Source organism: Manis javanica, chromosome 10, assembly GCF_040802235.1.
Source record: "Manis javanica isolate MJ-LG chromosome 10, MJ_LKY, whole genome shotgun sequence".
NCBI classification, from domain to species: Eukaryota; Metazoa; Chordata; class Mammalia; order Pholidota; family Manidae; genus Manis; species Manis javanica.
The window spans coordinates 28,573,453-28,594,556 of record NC_133165.1 but is presented as its reverse complement, the minus strand read 5'-3'; the positions used below and the strand labels follow the sequence as shown (position 1 = coordinate 28,594,556).

Here is a 21,104-nt window from a genome sequence, read left to right as displayed (position 1 = left end):
CCCTCCAGCAGTCATGTCATTAGCAGCAGAGAGCCATGCACACCCTGTCCAGAACAGGTGGCAGACACGTTACCAGAAGTCCTATAGCAGCTGAGGCACTGGCTGATTCTTAGGGCTAATGCAGTGAAAGACAATGAAGAAAGTCCGATCTCCATAGGTGATGGGGTGTGTTTGGGTGCGCACAGGTCTGTGGGTGCCTAGGGCAGTTGGAGGAGGGCCCAGCCAGGAGAGTGGGCAGCTGAGTCCCTGCCCCCAGGCTGGAGGACTCTGTCCTGGGGCCACTGCTCCGTGTCTGCCTATTATTTAGTTGGTAGAAAAAAGCTAACTATCTTAGTAGGTAAACATCATAAAAAAGTTTCTTCAAATGCCAAAAGACCCTTTAAAGCATGTCAGATCATATTTCACTCTTTCTTAGTTTCCTGTAGAAAATTCTGGCTTTACCTTGTGGCCCAGAGCAGAAGGACGTCTAGGAGCCTGAGACTTGTCACTTGATGTCATGATAGTCAGGGTGGAAGGGGCCTTGAGCCCTCCTGGCCTGCTGAATGTGTCTCTGAGGTGTTGTGGACGCTTGTTGTCTCTAGTTCTGCTTCTGGGGTGGGGTCTGCCTTGCACCTTCGGTATGTGGAGGTGCGGTGCGGCAGGGCCGGGGGGTCGGGGCTCTGGGGGCTGGGGTCACTTGGGCCTGACCCAGACTGTGGTGTTGCACGGCTCCAGGTGCCACGACTGGCATCCAGTCACAGGCCTCACGCACATTTCTTCACCTCTTTGGCCTCAGTTTCCTGATCTGGGGAATGAAGGTAGGCCTCTCACAGTCACAGGGGGCAATGAAGTGATGCGTGCAAGTACTTAGCCGTGCTCAGCCTGGCACTCAGATTGCAGCTGTGTGTTGTTAGCATCTCCCACGCGTGGTAAGCAGTCTGTTCTGTGTGTGTACAGGCAGAGGCATGCCAAGGATGGGGTCAGGGGTCCTTCTGACATGCCAAGGATGGGGTCAGGGGTCCTTCTGACAGGAGCAGTATCACTTGCGCTCTGAAGAGTTGCTGGCATGAGGTGAGAGTGAAAAGCGGGCCAAGGTGTTATCGATGTTAAGTCTCCTTGGGCGAGCACCCCCTGACTCCCCCACTGCTTAGGCCCTGGCTCTAGTGGTCTGGTTTTCCTCCCGACCCTGCCTTGTCATGATCCGGCGGACTCTGGCGCCCCCCCCAACCCCCTGCATTCCAGAAACTTGCTAAGGGTGGGGTGGGTGCTGAGGGCCGTGCTCAGCAAATAGTCACTGTCAGCTCTGAGACTTCTCTGGTGAATGGAGAGCAGAGAGCACATGGGCCAGGGCCAGCCCTGGCGGTCCCCAAGGTCCCTGGGAAGGGCCTTGGAAGGCCTGCTGTGTCACACAGGTGATTGTGGTAGGGCCTGTGGGGGCAGATGCTGTCTGTGGGAGGCAGGGCTTTGTCTCCTGTTCGCCAGCCCTTTGGACCTGTTCTTTTTACATTAGTTGAGGCAAGAGAAAGCCCATTGCCCAAAGCCTATTCAACTTGAGGTGGCTTTACAAAACCTTTCAAATAAAGAGTCTATTGACCCGGACTGGTTTTGCTGACACACTTCTCTGAGCTGGAAGCGTGTTGTGTTACCTGCCCAAAGCAGGCCTCCCAGACCCCAGAGAGACGTCCTCCCTTGCTTGGGGTGTGGTCTGGGGCACTGCTGGGCCTCCTGGCCATGCTGTCCCAGGGCCAGAGATGCTAAAGACGGCATGGGGAGGCCTGCTGGGGGAGGGTGCTGAGCTAGATGGCAGGCCCCAGGGTCAGCTGAGGATAGACCCAGCCGCAGCTCAGGGCTCAGAGTCCAGAACCTGTCAGTTACCATCTTTGTTTGGTTATTCTGATGATACATGGATACATGGACACAAACATGTGCCCACTGTCACATGCAGGCACACAGTGTACACACACGCCAGATTGTTCCCATGTGCAGACAGTCTGATGCGGCTGCTGTGGGATTTCAGGTGGCCTTCCCCACATTCCTTTACGACACCTCTAAGATTTTCTCACTATCTCAGGATGGAACCCAGGGAGCTGAGCCTTGATTCTGTCCCTGCTTCCTGAGAGCTGCTTGGTGGCAGTAAAGGCAGCCCAGTGTCCCCCCACCATCCTCAACAGTGGGAACAATGGAGTGACTCAAAGTGGCTGTGATGTGGAGGCAGGTGGGGACTGAGGGAAAGTTCAGCTTCATAGTTGGTGTGTGTTGCACTCAGTTGGAAATGAGAGAGAAGCTGGAACTTGCCATCTGCCCTGCAGGGCGAGGGGAGGTTGTCTCCCTTGTGATCCCAACACCTGTGGTCATGTCCCTGCCTTACACGCCCCTGGGCAAGGGGACTCTTCACTTCCTGGGCGGCCTGTCTGGGGTGAGCCCCCACGATGCTGTCCACACAGTGCTGGGCTGTTGCTGTGAGGCCGCGTGGTGGCATTTGGTGCTGGGAAGCAAATGCCTGCAGAGGTGGGTGCCCCAGGGTGGACACCCCAGCGTCTGGGGGTGGTGTGCACCCCTGCAGAGCCTGTGATGGGCCCTGGGTGCTCTGCCTTCTTTCCCCAGATGGCAGGAGAGGCTGCCCTCCTCCCCGGTGAGCCCACAGTCTGCCTCATGCGGTAAAAGTGGGGAAGGAGGGGACTACTGTGTGGGTTTACATGTGCGTGCACTTGTGCGTGTGCATGAATGCTGGCCTTCCCAGGCTCCACTGCCCCAGTGGGTTTCCTTATCCCAGTGAGGGCTGCCACAGTAAGGCTCTAGGCCTGGCTGGCAGAGAGCTGGGCTCACTGTTGTACTGGTCACAGAGTCAGCCTTTAGCTACAGCCCACAGCGTGCACCATTGAGGCTCTTTGGTGCTGAAGAGGTGCTGGGATGGGAGATGGGTGCTGGGAGCTCACCGCAGACCTTCTCCTGTAGATTAGCTGGGAGCCCCAATAGAAGCAAGCTGTGGGGGGTGGGGTGGGGTACCAGGCTTCCCCAAGCTTCAAAATCCGCTTGGTTCTCCTTAACCATTTGGGCCATTGTCACACACCCATAGTAATGCATCAGGCACTTTTGGGTTTTGTTTTCCGTAAATATTTCCTTTTCACAACTGCCAGCTTCCCCCTGATTTCCAGAGTATCAAAATATTGTGTGTCAGTTCTGGGAGAGAGGCGGCGGGTGTGGGTGGGGCTGCAGAGCAGCTCATAACTTGCATTTTGCCTGAGGCCAGTGTTCAGGACCTGTGAACGTGGCAAGGCCTCTGGGTCCTGTCACTGAAGTGGAGACAGTAATCAGTTATGCTCACTTAGGGGAGGGGTGACAGTGGGCCTTGTGGTTTTTGTCAGCGGCTGGGGAAGAGCTAGAGAGAAAGGTTTATTTGTGTTTCCAGGATGAAAGACTGTATTTAGACGGGATTTTCCAGCTTCAGCCTTGCTGATGGCTTCATTGCGGGGGCCACCCTGCTTGCCGTAGGAATCCAGGAGCGGTCCAGACTGCTGGCCATTAGATAAGGGGCCCGAAGGCAGATAGAAGCTCAATGCTCAACACAGAAAATGCTGGGGAGCTCATAACTGGGGTAAACTGTTTGAAAGACATAAAACCCAAGAGGAATCAGCCTAAGCATGGCCAGGATGGACACTGCAGAGGAGGAGTGTGCCCAGTGAAGATCACATGTGCCCCCGGGGACCCAGGGCCCTTGGGGTGTCTGGGCACTGGGAGAACTGTCACAGGCATTAGGTGTCAGGTTGAGGGGCTGAACCAGAACACCAGAGTTCTCAACCCACAGCTTCTGTGAGCTCAAGTTCCCAATTCCCCATGTTCCTTGGCATTTGGCCCCAAATTGGGATACCTTACATGCGGGAGTAGATGTTTATTGGCTGTCATGAATAACTAGTGATTTTATAAACTAAATAGCACTTAACTCATATTTTCTAAAACTTCTTTACAGTTTTACTGAAATTGATTTTAAAATTCTAGAAATATATTTAAAAATTTTCATTAGCCAGCACTTGCTGTCTAACTAGTGCACCAAACTGATCTGTTTCTTTATGTCTTTTGTGCTGTACCAAGCCGCAGTAAAGGGGATCAAACTTTCCAAAGTTTTCCTGAAACTGGGAGACATAAAAGCAAAATTGTGAATTTGGATAAATGGAACTAGAGATCCCCACTTTGTCCTGTCAACCATCTGAAGCATTTCCAAGAAGTAATCACATATTAACAACAATGTTGTTATTTACATTTAAACCACGTTGATATCTGTTGGTTCCCAATAGTGATTTATAATGCTGGTTGAAAGATTTGGGGGGATATATTTAAATCACACGGAGTAGTGTCTCTCATGGGTTTAGAAAGCACACTCATGTAGACATGCTGGGGAATGCTAGCCAAGTGTCTTTTTCTTCTGAAAGTTAAAGTGGCAGAAATGTTTCCCAAGGGTTTGAAAGGTCCTGAACACCTGTTCAGGTACATACAGGGTGAAAAGAGGAAATGCAGCCAGAGCCCACCTTCTCTGCTGTCCTTGCACAGACCAAGCCTGTCCTTGTGAAATGGCCTTGCTCTCAGGATAGGTGTGAGTGAGACAAGCAGGGGTGGGGGGACTGGCCTTTTTAGTTCTGAGATCTTTATAAAGCCCTGGTAGTTGGTGCATGTGGTTTGGGGACATGAACACTTAACTAGATGGAAAAACAGAATAGAGAGGGTAGAGGCAGACCTGTGTTGACGGACCCGATGGGGATTTAGTGCCATGTAGGGTGAATCACAAGTTGTGGGGAAAGGATTTTGTAACCAGGGTTGGGGAAATTGGCTTCTGCTATATGGAGAAAAATAAAGTTGGATCCTTACTCCAAAGGCATTAAAGACCTACATAGCAAAGGTAAAATTATAGAGCCAAATGAAAGATTTCATAAAGAAGGCTTAAAAGGCACAAACTATAATGGGAAAAGGTAGATGGATTTGACAATAGAACAGTTTAAACTTCCTATTCAACCAAGGACACTGGATAATCAAGATTAAGATCTACTCATGCTGCTGATGTGAACCCAGTTCACTGCTTTTGACTGACGCATACTTTTACATACACCACATCATCCATTCCCCTAACCAGGGACACGCAGGTTAAATCCAGCTTCTTCCTCCCACAAATAGTGGCACAATAATCCCCTTGAGGGCCTGTGCAGAGTTCTCTGGGAGTATTCTCCTGGGAATGGAATTTCTGGAATATAGCTATGTCTGCTTCATGTCCCAGTAAGCACTGCCCGACAATAGCTGCTCCAGAAAGGTTACCGTGACAATGGTGTACTTTCTTGTGTGGGCCTTCCACATCCTTAGGCTCTGATTATGAGCCTCCGACCCATGAAAATCTCCCTGGAAACATCTTCAAATCAACAAATGCCTCAGTGTCATGGGTCACTAGAGTCATGTGGCCCTAGAATCTCTGCAGGCACCTGGATTGAGTTGCTGTGAATCGAGTCATGAAATGATTTTCCAAAGATCACAGTGCATAGATTTGAAACTGCCCCTCTACCTTATCAAAACTGAAGAAATGGGTCTTTTGAATATTGCTTAGCCAGTGACTCAAAGGAGAAATAATCTTCTTTTTTGTGTTCTTGTGTCAGCAAGTGTCTGTTGAGTGCTATACTACGTTAGGTACTTGACTGTGTGTTGGACATACAGCAGCTGACAAAACAAATAGTTCACAGTCTCATGGAGCTAAGAGTCTAGTGGGAAATAAACAATTCCTTGGAAAACAATTATAAACTGATGTGCTATGAAAGAATACTTGTGCTAATTTAGCACGGAGACCAGGGAAGTTCCCTCTGGAGGGATGAAATTTCAGCCAGTCTCAAAAATGACACAACACTAACTAGGAGAAGAGTAGTGGATTGGGGGACGGGAAGAGCTTTGTAGGCAGAGGAGATAGCATGGTGTGCAGACCCGGGGCAAGAGAAAATGAAGCACATGCAAGGCCCTGAGCAAGGCCCCTGGCAGGAGCAGGGGAAGGTGATGGATGAGAGGCCAGAGAAGGGGGCAGGGGGAGACCAACCTGGGCTGTTAGGTATGTTGGACTGTAGACTACATTTAATGTGAGGCCAGCCACTGAAGGGGATGAAAGACCACTTTGGCTACTAGGTAGAAAATACTTTGAAAAGATCAGTAATAGGAGATTAATTAGGGTATTGTAGGAGTCTAGGTGAGAGGTGATAGTAGCTTGGACTAGATTTATGAGGGAATAGGTAGAGAGAAGTGGAAAATCCCAAATATATTCTGTAGGTAGAATCAACAATGTTTGTAAATGAACTGGATGTTGAGGGTGAAAAAGAGTGAGGTGTCAAGAATGGCTCCCAGGGTTTTGGTGTTCAGAAGAGAGTCTATTATAAAAATGTAACCTGTAAGCAGGTGATATTTAAAGCCACGAAAAGGGATAGATTACCTAGGTGGTGAATGTACATGATGAGGAAAAATGAGGGCTTAACATGGAAAGTGGAAGAATGCCAACTTAAAGGCTAAATAATGGAGGAGGAGTCAGCAAGTTAGGCTGAGGGGAGGCGAGAGGTATACAAGAGAACATAAAGGCTGTGCTGCCATGGAGGCCAAGGCACAGCTCTTATGGGTCAAAGGAGATACAGACCATAGGCTCCACTGGATTGAGCAAGTAGGAGGTCACCAAAGACCTTATTGATAGCTGTTTTGCTGGAATGTTAATATGCAAAACATATTGAAATGGACTGAAAAATAGATAGTTACATTTCTGGCAATGTTATTTATCTTGGAATTTTAAAATGAATTATCCTGGAAAAAGCTTTTTATGTAAAGTACCTGGAAGTGCTAGATGAAATCTAACAAATTTCCTTTTTAAATGCATAGTTGGTACCCAAGAAAAATAAAGTAAATGCCTAGGAGTAAAAAATACAAAGAGGTACACTAAACCCTAAAAATCATAGCTGATTCTGAAGCTGTAATTGCCTCAGAGGCATTTGCCAGTCTTTGTAACCCAGAAACTTCAGTTTAATAGCTGTGCAAAAAGAGACATAGACCTTGGGATCTTCAGAGGTAGGGAGTGGAACTGAGACCCCCAAATACAGCTGGAACTTTTAAGGGTAAGATATTGAATGTAAAGATGGGACAGGAAGAATCTTCTGCCTGGTAATAAGAGATGACAGTTATCTTTCTCAGCCTGAGCTCTGGGTGGGGAAAGCTTAATATTCTTCCCTAGAATTGAAAACCACTCTTCATCTCACATGTGTTTGGGGTTCAAAATTATACTACTTAGGTGATCTGACTAATCCTTAGAAAAGAAACCAAAGTACAGTGTACATAATTTGATGGTGTATGAGGACAGCTGACAGAAGCAAAGCAAATTGCCTTGACCAGGACATCCACACAGGTGTCCCAAGCCTTGCCAAAGATAAGCTCACAATCCAAAATTACAAGACAGCCATAGCATCAGACTCTCAAAAACATTAGGAAGTGGAACCATTAGTTATATAATATTAAGTATATTTAAGATGTTTGATGAAATAAAAGGTAGAAAGAAAACAGAAAAGAACAGAATATCATCCAAAATGGCTGGGAAATTTTGGAAAAGAGCAAGATAATGTTCCAGTAAGAGAAATGTGTTTTTAAATGGATACTTCAGTGATGGCTTACACAGCAGACAACAACTTTAGAGAGGATTACAGAGAACTGACAGGTAGAGCTGGCTTCACCCAGCAAGAAATATGAGTCACGAGGCATGGAGAACAGAATGAGAAGGCCTATCATACGCCTACATGAAGAAAATAAGAGAGTGGTAGGGAGGACACGCCAAGGACGTGCCTGAGAATCTTCCGACCAAGTGTGCCCTGCGTAAGAGGAACGAGTTCACCCCTTGACATCCCGGGGCAGTACTGCCTGGCACTAGAGGCTGATTTTCGCAGCTGCCACAAAGATGCGACAGGTGAACTGCAGGTCAGCCTGACGGCAGACGACTCGCAGGAAGCTCGGGGAGCAGAAGTCAGCACGCGGGAGCCGGAGGGGCAGCCCCAGCAAAACTGTCATCCAGACCCCGAGGCAGGGACGCTGCGAGAGCCGCTCTCACCCGCCGCCCCACCCGCGAGGGCGTCGACCAAGGGTGCGTGCTGGGGCGAAGGCCGACAAGACGCCCCGCAGAGGAAGTGGGCCTGACGCATACGAGGAGACAGCAGGGACTCGGTGGCAGGCCTGGGTGAACGCAGACAGCAGTACGAACGAGGACCCAAACCTGGGTGCGCCCCAACATGCACCCCCGCCTGAAGCCCGCGGACCCTGAAACTACAACTCCCGTGAGGCGCCCGTTGCGGCACGCAGGCACTCTGGCGTGCGTGCCGTGCGTGGCTGTTCTAGACCGTCGCACCCGGGCGCCATGTTGCGGCCGAGGGGACAGCGGAGAGGCGCCTGAAGCGGCGTGAGCGGAGCGGGTCGAACTTGGGCTGGTAGGAGCCCCGCCCCTCCTGCCTCAGCAGATCATGAGCTGGGCGGCCGCCGTGGAGGTTGCGGTGGCGGGGGATGTGGTGTGGCGGGGCCGGCGCTAGACATGATGCCGTTTCCAGAGACAGCCCCCGGCTCACAGTGGACCCCGCCGCCGCCCAAGCACCACGGCATTCCCTCTCCCATCCGGTTAGCTGCCCCCAAGGAGACTGACTGCGTACTCACCCAGAAATTAATTGAAACCCTGAAGCCCTTCGGGGTTTTTGAAGAGGAAGAGGAACTACAGCGCAGGATTTTAATTTTGGAAAAATTAAATAATCTGGTAAAAGAATGGATACAAGAAATCAGTGAAAGCAAGAGTCTTCCACAAGCTGTAATTGAAAACGTTGGAGGGAAAATCTTTACATTTGGTTCTTACAGATTAGGAGTACATACGAAAGGTGCCGATATTGATGCGTTGTGCGTTGCACCAAGACATGTTGATAGAAGCGATTTTTTCACCTCCTTCTATGATAAATTGAAACTGCATGGAGAAGTAAAAGACTTGAGGGCTGTTGAGGAGGCATTTGTACCAGTTATCAAACTGTGTTTTGATGGAATAGAGATTGATATTTTATTTGCAAGATTAGCACTGCAAACTATTCCAGAAGATTTGGATTTAAGAGATGACAATCTGCTTCAAAATTTAGATATTAGATGCATAAGAAGCCTTAACGGTTGCCGTGTAACTGATGAAATTTTACATCTAGTACCAAACATTGACAACTTCAGGTTAACCCTGAGAGCCATCAAGTTGTGGGCCAAATGCCGCAATATCTATTCCAATATATTAGGTTTCCTTGGAGGTGTTTCTTGGGCAATGCTAGTAGCAAGGATTTGCCAGCTTTATCCAAATGCAAAAGCATCAACTCTAGTACATAAGTTTTTCTTGGTATTTTCTGAATGGGAATGGCCAAATCCAGTGCTGCTGAAAGAGCCTGAAGAACGGAATCTTAACTTGCCTGTGTGGGACCCAAGAGTAAATCCCAGTGATAGGTACCATCTTATGCCTATAATTACACCAGCATACCCACAGCAGAACTCCACATACAATGTATCTGTTTCAACATGGATGGTCATGATTGAGGAGTTTAAGCAAGGGCTTGCTATCACACATGAAATTTTGCTGAGTAAGGCAGAGTGGTCCAAGCTTTTTGAAGCTCCAAGCTTCTTTCAGAAGTACAAGCATTATATTGTACTTCTAGCAAGTGCACCAACAGAAAAACAACACCTAGAGTGGGTGGGCCTGGTGGAGTCAAAGATCCGGTTCCTGGTTGGAAGCTTGGAGAAGAACGAGTTTATTACATTGGCTCATGTGAACCCTCAGTCATTTCCAGCACCTATAGAAAACCTTGACAAGGAGGAATTTCATACGATGTGGGTGATTGGGTTAGTATTACAAAAGCCTGAAGACTTGGACGTTCTTAGTATTGATCTCACCTGTGATATTCAGTCTTTCACAGATATAATTTATAGGCAAGCAATAAATAATAAGATGTTTGAGATGGATATGAAAATTGCTGCAATGCATATAAGAAGAAAGGAACTTCATCAACTACTACCTAATCACGTGCTTCAGAGAAAGAAACTGCATTCAACAGATGGTGTCACATTGACAGCTCTGAATGACAGCAACCTTGACTTGTCTGTGGACAGTGAAATCAGCACATCTGTGCCTTCACCTGCTAGCTCTATGAAGACCGGCCTAAAGACTGGCAGTTCTCAGGGCAGAAACAGCCCTGTCTCAGCAGTAATGACAGCATCTGTGACCAGCGTACAGGTTACTGAAGTTTCTTTGCAAGAAGCGAGCCCTAGTGAAAGCTCGGGGGGTGCATCGAGTGAAAGCGTTAATCAGATTTCCTCACAACCAGCCCTTTCTCCTCCACTGAAGCCCATGGTCTCCAGAGTTGTTTCTTCATCGTGTCTGGTAAACCATCCTTCAAGGCCTTCAGGGAGCACAGCAGCAAACATAGCTAACCCTGTGGTGGGAGTCTAGAGGGTATTCGCACCTCACAAACAAGAAAGGACTAATGGAACCAAGCCGAAGAGGAACATCTCAAACAGATGAGTACAACTCCAACTGTTCATATGGCGGCTTCCTTGTTGGCCTCACAGAAAACATCCCTTGCAGACGTTTCTGCTATCCCAGCTCTGCAAATCCTATTCCTGACAGACTGGTAAAAACCTTGCAGGTCCATCAACAATGGCTGCCAACTCAACCTGTTGTCTTCAAATGCTAGAGGAGGAGAATGAAGGGTACCAAACTTGAAATGACTCAAAATAGATGTAAGCTTGTTCGGTTCACTTCCTTTACCTGGCTAATCTCTATCAGAAGTCCAGGTTGGTATGTGAAGCTAGAAGTACTATTATTAGTGTGTGTCAGATTAGTGATGTGTCAACAGCAGTTATATTAACTATTTCAAAGGACTGTTGCCCTTAAAGAGAGAAAAAGAAAAAAAAACCCTCCAGCTCTGTTTATGTCCATGATTGACATCTGGACTGGATTTGTTTTATGCACTGTTGGGGAAAACTTACAATACAAACTGGTCTCAGAATGCCTGATACTGGTGATGCACTTTATGTATATTTTTATTAGGAAGTAGAACTAAGTTTAGCTTTTTCAGCTTGATGAGATTTTTTCCTGAAGAGTTTTCTTCATTATTAATTTCCAGACTGGATGTCATTGTGCAGTGTACTATACTTCAGAAAAGACATAAAGTATATCTAGCTCAGTCCCTGGCGGGTAGCTGTAGCCCTTTAAAATGAAATGTCAACTCTTATGGTATATATTTGGCATTGAAACAGGAATTAGGGTGTCTTTCATTTTGATGGACACAACTAAGAAATACACTGGTTTTATCAGTGGAATTGTTTTTAATTTAGAGTGTATATGATCACCAAACAGCAAATATTGTCTTGGAGCCAACAAAACTCCATATTCTTTTGTCCTTAATCATACTTATCCTAAAAAAAAAAAAAAGAGCCTTTTGCCTTCTCCCTTTCTCTTTGCTTTTATGCACAAGGTAGGCTTGTATGTTGTTTCATTAAAAACCCCAGAATGCTAGTATTTTCCTAACCATGATGTGAAACAACAATCCTGTGGCCACATGGTGTGAAACACTAAATTTTGGTTCTATGGCTAATATTTTAGTAAAACTTAACTGAAAGTAATGACTGTGAAATGTTAACCATCTGAATAGACATTTAATGTCTACGTCTACTCAAAGAATACCTGCTCATAGTAAATTTCCAATTTAAACACATAAGCAAAAAGGCATTTTCTCCAAGCATTTTAAACCAATATTTTTAAATGACTTACTAAAATTCACCAATAAATTTTGCATGTACAAATAAAAAATAATTTCTTGCAAGCACTTGATATTGGTCAGCTTTCTACTCTTGTTTTATCCTAGAAAAGATTAAAGAATACCTTTCTTTAAATTAAAAAAAGGGCCATTCATAATTAAGCAGCAGGACATCCATGTTTAGGAAACATGACAGGTTTTCAGTCAGCCTGGTTCTGGTTCTTCCCCTCCCCCAGTCGTGTTTCCTTGCTACCATGTGCACATTTTTCATGCTAAGCTACAATTTCTTAAACCCTTTTCCTATCCTAGGTTAGTTCTCCAAAGTTGGAATATGCTCTCTTCCGTTTAGGCTATGCAGTAGTTGAGGCTCCCTTTCCACCCCCACTTTCTGATGTCTGGTTCATGGTGTTCCTGTCTCTCACTTCTTTGTCCTGTGGTCGCCACCACCGCAGCAGTAAATCAGGTGAAGTGTGCACGATGCCTGTGTGTTTCCAATAGCTGTAGTGTCAGGTTGAAATTGTCAGGCAAATTTAGTCTTGTCATTTTGTTTACACATTTGGAAAATTGGTTGATTAAATGTGTCATGTAACTATCCTTGTTTGACCAAGCTGAAAAGTGGGAACTTTCTAGTTTTCATTACCTGAATATCAGACTATTTTTTTCATATGATGTATGTAAGTGTCTCATGACTGGAGTTTGCTTTGTCTTATAGTACCTGTACTACTTGTATTTTTCAAGCGCTATTTTGAAAACAGATGATGTATTTCTCCATGAAAAACAATAAAAACAGCAAAGAAGCAAGCATAGGGGTTTAAATGTAATGGTAAGAGGTCAATGTTCTTGCATTGTTCTGGAGGAGGTAAATACACATGAAATTTTTGACTTTATTAAGTTAAATTCATGTTATGAAGTTAGGGGAACATATTTATGAATATGTTAAAACTTCAAAAAAGGTAAAAACTGAAGTTAAAAATTTTTAATCCAAAGGAAGGCAGGAAGGGGGGGTGCATAGAAAATAAACATAACATCTAAGATGAAACCAAATACATTTCTCACTATATATAATAAGTGGACCAAACTTCCTGACTAAAAGACAGAGATTGTCAGATTCCATGGAAAAACAGTGCTGCTGTAGGCTATTTTGTTTAGGAGAGACACACCCAAAATGTAAGACATAAAAGGATGGAAAAATATGGGCTGTAACAAAAAGAATGTTGGGGTGATGATATCATCCCAACAGATTTCAAAGCAGAAATAATTACTAGGGACAAAAGGGACCACTGCTTTAATGATAGAAGAAGGAAGGTAACAGGAAAATGGAGCAATTTAAAACTTGTTTTCACTTAATAACTCTCAACATAAAATAATGAGCAAAGATTAACAGAAATTGCCAAAAATGTCATAGAAGATTTTAAAATAGCTCTTCCATTAACTGACACAGAAATGAAGGGAAACAGTTTTGAACACCACAGTGCTTGGCAAACTTTTTCTTTAAAGGGCCACTTAGTAAATATTTTCAGCTTTATGAAGCCATATGATCTCTGTCTCAACTGCTTAGCTCTGCCTTTGTGGAGTGAAAGCCGCCCTAGACAATATGTAAACAGATGGCCAGGACTGGATTTGTCAACCGTCCCTCCAGCTGCTGTTTATCATCCCTGATCTATTGGACATTACAGAACCCTCCAGCCAACAACTGGAAAATCCTCAAGCACTGGGCATGTACAGAAGTTAACCTCATGCTAGGTCAGAAAGCCATACTCAAAATATTTCAAAGTATTTGCTTCACAAAACATGTCCTCTGACTACAGAATCATAGGTTAGAAATCAATAACATAGAGCATTTCCTCCAGACAACAAAGCTCAGACCATAAGGAAAGTGGTTGGGAACAGAATCTCTTCACTGTATCAAATAACAAACAGTGAAAAGCAGGCTATAGTAGGGATACAGTTTTATAATATGGAAAACTGATGAGTAATTTCTTTCTGTGATATATTAAAGATGCCCCCCAAAATCTGTAAAAATACCAAACCCAATAAAAAATGGCTAAAGAAGAACATAGGCTTTGCACAGAAGAGGGACTAGCATAGCTGTAAACACAGGTGCTCAGCTTTGCTAGGAGGAAGGAAAACCTGAAATAAGGCCACAGGGAGAGTTTACAGAAGTGAAGTCTAACAACATCCAGATTTGGGGAGACTGAGGAGCAGTGGAACTCTGACTCGGTGCCTATGAGTGCAAATAGTTCAGATCCCTTTGGGAGACTGATCTTTTCTAGTCCAGTAGACCTGATCACACCATGTTCCATTTACTCTATTTGCAGGGCTCTGCCACCATGCTGCGGGGCAGTGCTTCCTCTCTCTGATCCCCTTACCCCTCAAGGTGCCTGCTCTGTGGGCTACCTCTGCAGCCATGTCCAGAATTCTACACCACCTAGTTTACCAGCAGTGGGCCCTGTAAATGCCATACTTTTCTATATATGCCAAGGTGTCAGAAAAGTCAGGAGGCACTCTCCTAGAGAGCTTGGTCTCTTGGGTCACCAGGAGGAGAGCTTGGGAGTGTTTGCAGCAGCATTTGCAACATCCTAGAGCTCAGAGCAGCCCATGCACCATAAACGGGGGCTGCATAGACAGACCGTGGTGTGTTCATGCAATAAACAGTACAGAGCCATGAGATTCAGTGAACCATAGCTACACATATCAGTGAAGCTGTGTCTCATAATGCTGAGGAAAAGAGGAAATTGAAGAAAAGTACACAACATGATACAATTTATATAAAGGTTTAAACACAAGCCAAGTAGACCTCTATAATTTAGGGTTACAAAAATGTGTAGCATGACTATAAATGGAAAATAAGGGAATGTGAAACATAGAATCCAGAACAGCAGCCCCCTTTGGTGGGGTGAGCAGTGGCAGGTGAGGGGATGGCTGTCGGGAATCAGCGAAACCAGAAAGGTTCCACTTTTCTTCAGGGAAGGTGGTAGATGAATGGATGAATAATTCATTTTATTATTAATCTAAGTTATAAATACTTTCATATGTGTGAAGTTTTATAATAAAATATCAATACCAAAGTGATGTCTTAAAAACCTCTTCATCAGTTAGGAATTGCATTTGGCCAGTTAATAATAGCTAAGCACAACATAGGTTTATTTTCTTTCACATCATGGAGGTTTAAGTTAGTTCAGGGCTGGCTGGCTGGGTGGCTTTCCTGCTCCCCAGGGACCCAGGCTGCTCCTATCAGCCCCACCATCCTCGAGGTGCAGGATGATTGCCAGGCCGTTGCTGTCACATCTGCATTTAAGGCCAGAAGAAGGAAGGAAGAGGGGCAAGGGCAGAGGTATTCCTGCAGACTGTGCCCTCCTTCCCTGGAGCTCTCCTAGAAGTTTAAGCAGTAACATTCCCTCATCTTTCTGTGATTGAAAGTTAGACATATGCTGGCTGGCCTATCTGCAAGGGAGACTGGAAATGTTTTGATTACCCCATCATTCCCCCCATTATGCAATTAGGTAGAAGAGAATGGGTGCTGAAAGGCAATGAGAGTCTTTTACCCAGACTCATATTTAGAAGTTCAGACTGTTCCAAATAACTCTAGGATCAAAACAGACCCTCTAACATGAATCACAGCTGAGCAGTAGTGAACATGCAACTTAAGTGGTGCACCTAACAAGGGTTTTAAAAGGAGGGTCACAGCCTGGAATGCTTGTGCTAGAAAACAGCAAAGACTGAGAATTGATGAGCTGCCTGCCTGCATAATTAGTTAAAAAGAAGAATAAATCTAATAAGAGAAGGAAGTAATAAAGAGCAATGAGTAGAAAAAAATGCAGTACAGAGCACCAATAGAATAAAGAGTGAGTAGGTTCTTTGGAAAGACTGATAGTCAAAACTGGGAAGACTGGTGAGGAAAAATAAGGATGGTATCCAAGAGCAATTCTAGGGACTCGAAAGAGGATATAGTGCAAACACAGTAGAGGCTTTTTAAAAGGCTCTTACTATAGATAGCTTATGTCAACAAATTTGAAAGCTCAGATGACATGGATAAGCTTCTAGTTAAAAAGATAACCTACCAAAACTCACTCAAGAAATAAAACAGGAAACTTGAATAGACATACAACCTTTGAAATAAATTGCATAAGTGGTTTGAAAATACACCCAAATAAAACCAAAACAAAACAAAGCAAAACCACAAAAAATGTTAAGACCTGAAGGTTGTACAGGCCAATTCTTCCTAATATTCAAAGGAGAAGGTTATTCCAACATTGTACATCAGACTACTCTAGCAAAGAGAAAAAGAAGAAACATTTCATGAGACGAATGTAACCATTACATCAGAATGAGCGAAGGGAAGTATGATAAAAATTATCAGCCAAGTTCACTTACAAATGTGGACATAAAAACCAAACCAAACCTAGAAATGCATGTGAAATCATCATGACTGAGGTCGATGAATCTCTGCAATGGTAAGGTGATTTAACATTTTTAATGCTGGCTGTGGCTGGGGCCCCCCACTCCTATCCACCTAGATGCCAGAGTGCAGTGTCCTCACAACACAGTGCTGGCATAACCCAGAACATGAGATCAGAGCAAGGCCCAAGCTAGGGTCCTCCATGACCTAACCATGGAAGCCACACCCGCCGTTAAACAGGCACTATTCACCGTGGGAGGAGCCTGGGAAAGGGCATGAATGCCAGGGTGGGGTCCTCAGGGGCCACCTAGGAGAAGTGGGGGCACATAGCTACACTGCAGAGGGGGCAGTGGGCTTCTGTGCAGCAGACAAGGCAGGCCCTGGATGGGCACAGAGCAAAAGGGTGGATGCCATCAGCAGTTGCGAGCAAGCGGACAAGGGTGCAGGCTATAGGATTCCACGGCAGCCAAGTTGTTAAAAAATTGCAAAATATTTTTCAGAGATACTGAATACGGGTATATACAATATTTAGCCATCCTTCATATATGGTAAAATGTAAACAGCACCCAGGAATCATGCTGCCAAGTCCGTGTAGCTGTTACTTCTGAGCGGTAGAGAGGATGCTTGTGGAGAGCTGTATTTTTCCTTGTTTTTCAGGCTGGGTAGTGGGCACACTCATGTTCATGACTTTGTTCTTCATGCCTGTCTGGATCCTGAATGTTTCACAGTTACACTGAAGGGTGAGTAGGAGAAAAGAGTCAGGAGCATGTGTATAGACAACTTTTTCACGGTGTTTGACTGACAAGGAGGTGCTGTGACTCACGGGCATGGGACCCAGGCCAGAGTGGGTGGCGGTGCAGCTGGGATGAGTCCAGTGGGGAGAGGCTCACCCCCCCCGCAGTGAGGGTAACTCCGGCGCCCTCTCTCCTGGTTATGTAAAGAGTACATGTTCATCTTGAAGAATCCAATAAAGTAAAGAGAAGAAGGGTCACCCAGAACCCTGCTCCATTACAGCACCATGAACCATTTCTCCTTTTACATATAAAGCATGTGAACAGTCTAACAAAGAGTATAAAGCAAACAGCGGAGCAGTCTGTGCTGGGCTGAGCGCTGGCTGCCCACAGCCCTGCCTCCAGCCTGCGGTGAGCGGCGCTCTGCCACCGTGATCATAGTGCTTCGTCTCCCTCCCTCTGCAGGTGTTTGTACCTAAACAGTATAGCTCATTGTTGCCCGGATTTGAACTTTACACGAGCCAGATCATCAGTGTGCATCTTCTGTGCCTCCCCTCGCCGTGTTTGTGAGGCTCCTTCGCACCCCTGGGTCATGTCACACCATGTGACTGTCCTGCTCCATCCGTGCTGCTCGATGGATACTTTGGTTGCTCCAGGTCTTGGGCAGTTATGATAGTGCCTCCATTCTCATCCTCAGCCCTGTTTTGGGTTTAATCGGAGGCTGGCAAAGCCGGTTCTCCCTCAGGGTGCCACATGTCCCAGGCAGCTCAGCCTGCTCACAGGGGCACACTTGAAAAATTCAGGGCCTTCAAACTGAAACCAAGGCTTGAGGTTTCTGGACCCCCCAGGTCCTGTAAATTGGGACACGGCTTTTAAAGGCCTCCTTCGTTTTTTCTCTCCCCCTCCCCATTTTGATTAGTGCCAAGGCAACTCTTCCCACAGCGCCCAGGGGTGGGGTGGGAGGTTATGTGGGGCTCCCTGTCTCTTCTGTGTTCTCATCTCAACATGGGGAGGGTCTCCTTTAGACACACCAAAGTCGGGGGATCCCAGGATTTCAGTTTCTGTCAACAGCACTGTTCTCATTCCCTGGAACTGGCACATGTCTGCAGTACTAAAGGGGCCCCACGCACTCCGCCCTCTGGTCCTGTGTCTCTGATTGGGGCCCGACAATTCCTTCCTCTGCTGTTTCCGCACCCCTGTCACCAGCTACAGTTGTTTCCAGTGAGAATGTTGTCCAAAGTCAACTACCTAGTTCTGATTAGACCATTGTATTTTAGTGAACAAACACCCCTCTTGATGCTAACAAACAAAACACACATATATTTAACTTCACATAAGTGAGTTCATGTGATGTAAACTTTTTTATCATGGGATTCTCTCCCCACACCAGGGCCTCTGCCATTCTGACTTCTTCTAATCGGATAGCCATACATGTGCCTGTGTTAGTTTTCTACTGTTATATGACAAATGAGTGCAAACTTAGCAGCTTAAAACAGCATTCACTTGTGACTCACAGTTCTGCAGATTGGAAGTCTGGCACTGCGTGGCTGGAACCGCAGTGTGTCACAGGCTAAAACCAGGCTGTCAGCTGGGCGGAGCTGGTGAGAGGCTCTGGGACGAGTCCAATTTGGCCCATTCTTACTGTTGGCAGAATTCAGGGCCTGTGGTTGTAGGATTCGGGCTCCCATTCCCCTGCTGGCTGCTTTCCTGCGGCGGCTCCCAGCCCTGTCCCTCGTGGGCCCGCACCTACTGGCGGCAGTTCCCCACCAGCTCTCCCTTGTTCTTTGAATCTTTGCCTTCCTCTCTGCTTTTAAAAGGTCATGTTTTAGGTTAGGCCCACCTGGGTAATCTCCCTGGTGATAAACCCAAAGTGAACAGATTAGTAAGATTAATTATGCCTGGGAACACTCTGGTGCCATATAACAAAGCGTGGGAGTGTGCTCACTCATTCCTGGTGCCTCCCCACTCAGGGGAGGTGGCCAGTCAAGGGGTCGTAGAATGCTGGCTGCCATACTCTGCCCTTTGGCCCCCCAGTGGCCCCATCTACACCCCGTGTGGAATGCACTCACCACCCCCAGGTTCCCCACAGTCTCAAACCATTATAGCATCAGCTCAAGCTCCAAATCCCATCCTTAATGATGTAAATCAGGTGTGGAGGAAGCTCTGGTATAATCATTAAGACTCTTCCACCTGTGAACAACAAAGGCTGGTGAGGATGTGGAGAAAGGGGAACCCTCCTACACTGCTGGGGGGAATGTAAATCAGTTCAGCCTTTGTGGAAAACAATATGGAGGTTCCTCAAAAACTAAAAATAGAAATACCATTTGACCCAGGAATTCCACTCCTAGGAATTTACCCAAAGGAAACAAAATCTCAGATTCAAAAAGACATATGCACCCCTATGTTTATCGCAGCACTATTTACAATAGCCTAGAAATGGAAGCAGTCTAAGTGTGCATCAGTGGGTGAATGGATAAAGAAGATGTGGTACATATACACAATGGAGTATTATTCAGCCATAAGAAGAAAACAAATCCTACCATTCACAACAACATGGATGGAGCTAGAGGATATTATGCTCAGTGAAATAAGCCAGGTGGAGAAAGACAAGTACCAAATGATTTCACTCATCTGTGGAGTATAAGAACGAAGGAAAAACTGAAAGAACAAAACAGCAGCAGAATCACAAACTCTAAGAAGGGACTAGGGGTTACCAAAGGGGAGGGGTGGGGAGGGTGGGGGAGGAGGGAGGGAGAAGGGGATTGAGGGGTATTATGATTGGTCCACATGGTGTAGGGGGGGTCACAGGGAAGACAGTGTAGCACAGAAAAGACAAGTAGTGACTCTGGCATCCTACTACGCTGATGGACAATGACTTCAATATGGTATGCAGGGGACTTGATAATATGGGTGAATGTAGTAGCCATATGTTTTTCATGTGAAACCTTCATAAGAGTGTATATCAGTGATACCTTGACAATAATAATAAAAGACCCTTCCACCTGTGGACCTGTGGCCCCGGAGGCTCTCAGCCCAGAATAGGCTGTGGGACAGGCATAGGATAACAGGCGTTCTGGGTCGAAAAGGGGAATGGATGGTGAGAAGGAGTCGCTGGTCCAAGGCAGCTTGGAAATCCAGCAGGCAGACTGCAGCTGGAGTTCCCTGGTTAAATGTTAAGGCCCGGGGTGGTCTGCTGGCCTGTCTTGGCCCAGAGCTCCCTTCCTTTTCCTGAAAGCCAGTGATGTGTGCAGTGGGTTGTCTTCAGCCTGCTTCCCGTCATGGCCTCCTTTCCTCTAAGCTGGCGCTGTTTCTGCCGGTGGGATTTTCTCAGGAACCTGGAGGCTGGAAACGAGCGCTCCAAACTTCCTCTCTCAGAACTGGAGGGGACTTGCCCCACTGGACAGGGGCCGTGCACAGGCACCTCCCAGGGCAGCCCCCACTCTGTGCTCTGCAGAGCGTCCTGGAGCCCTGGCCTGGTGAGGGGGCCTGGGAGGTGCAACCTCAGCCTCCGAAAGGGCCTTTGGTGTGGCAGGGCACCCTGACTGTGTGTGGGGCAGGACACCTTCAGCCTCTCCTTGCACCATGCTGTCCCACAAATGGGCCCGTCCTGCCTCCTGACATTGCTTGTCACAAGGCAAGGCTGAGAATTTTCATAGTCCTCCAATCCTGGACCTGTTCTGTTTAATGAGAGGAGCATGGAAAGATCCCCCTCATTACTCAGTGGGAAAGCTCTGTGGCTGTGTGCTCAGGGTCACCACACAGCAGGCTCTCCCTGCCCAACCTCTGCCCTTTTCCAGGAGCACACCCCAAACTTCCGTGGCTTGCTTAGGGTCTAGATTCCCGCTGTGCTGTTCCCGGCAGTGTTGGCGTCCTCTAAGGCAATGGAGGGAGTGCTCCTCACATCCTTCTGAGCCCCGGTAGCAGCATCTTTCCTGCCCACATTCCCACAGGTGGATGTCTGAGCACCGGGTGCTGGGCCCTCCAGGGGGGTCTCACTTGGCTGTGATCCAGGGCCGTGGTCCTTTCTGGAGAGCTCATGGTTGTTGGCAGGATTCACTTTCTTGAGACTGTAGGACTGATGTCTTCCTCATTTATCTTTCTTCTTTTCCTTCTTTTTCTGCAAGCTGTTGGCCAGGGGCCACTCTCAGCTGCCAGAGCTGCTGTTAGCTCCTTGCCCTGCAGCCCCTC

General features: G+C 46.6%; 2 protein-coding genes across 18 annotated transcripts in view; both read left to right on the top strand.

Moving 5' to 3' along the window:
* Positions 1-21,104, top strand: part of LOC108392108 (monocyte to macrophage differentiation factor 2) — a 114,534-nt gene that overhangs the window by 60,089 nt on the left and 33,341 nt on the right. The window lies entirely within an intron of this gene.
* Positions 7,812-12,590, top strand: PAPOLB (poly(A) polymerase beta). Its single transcript, XM_017652129.3, is given in 2 exon segments — positions 7,812-10,426; positions 10,428-12,590. Coding segments are annotated over 2 exon segments (1,905 nt in total). The 5' UTR covers positions 7,812-8,548; the 3' UTR covers positions 10,455-12,590.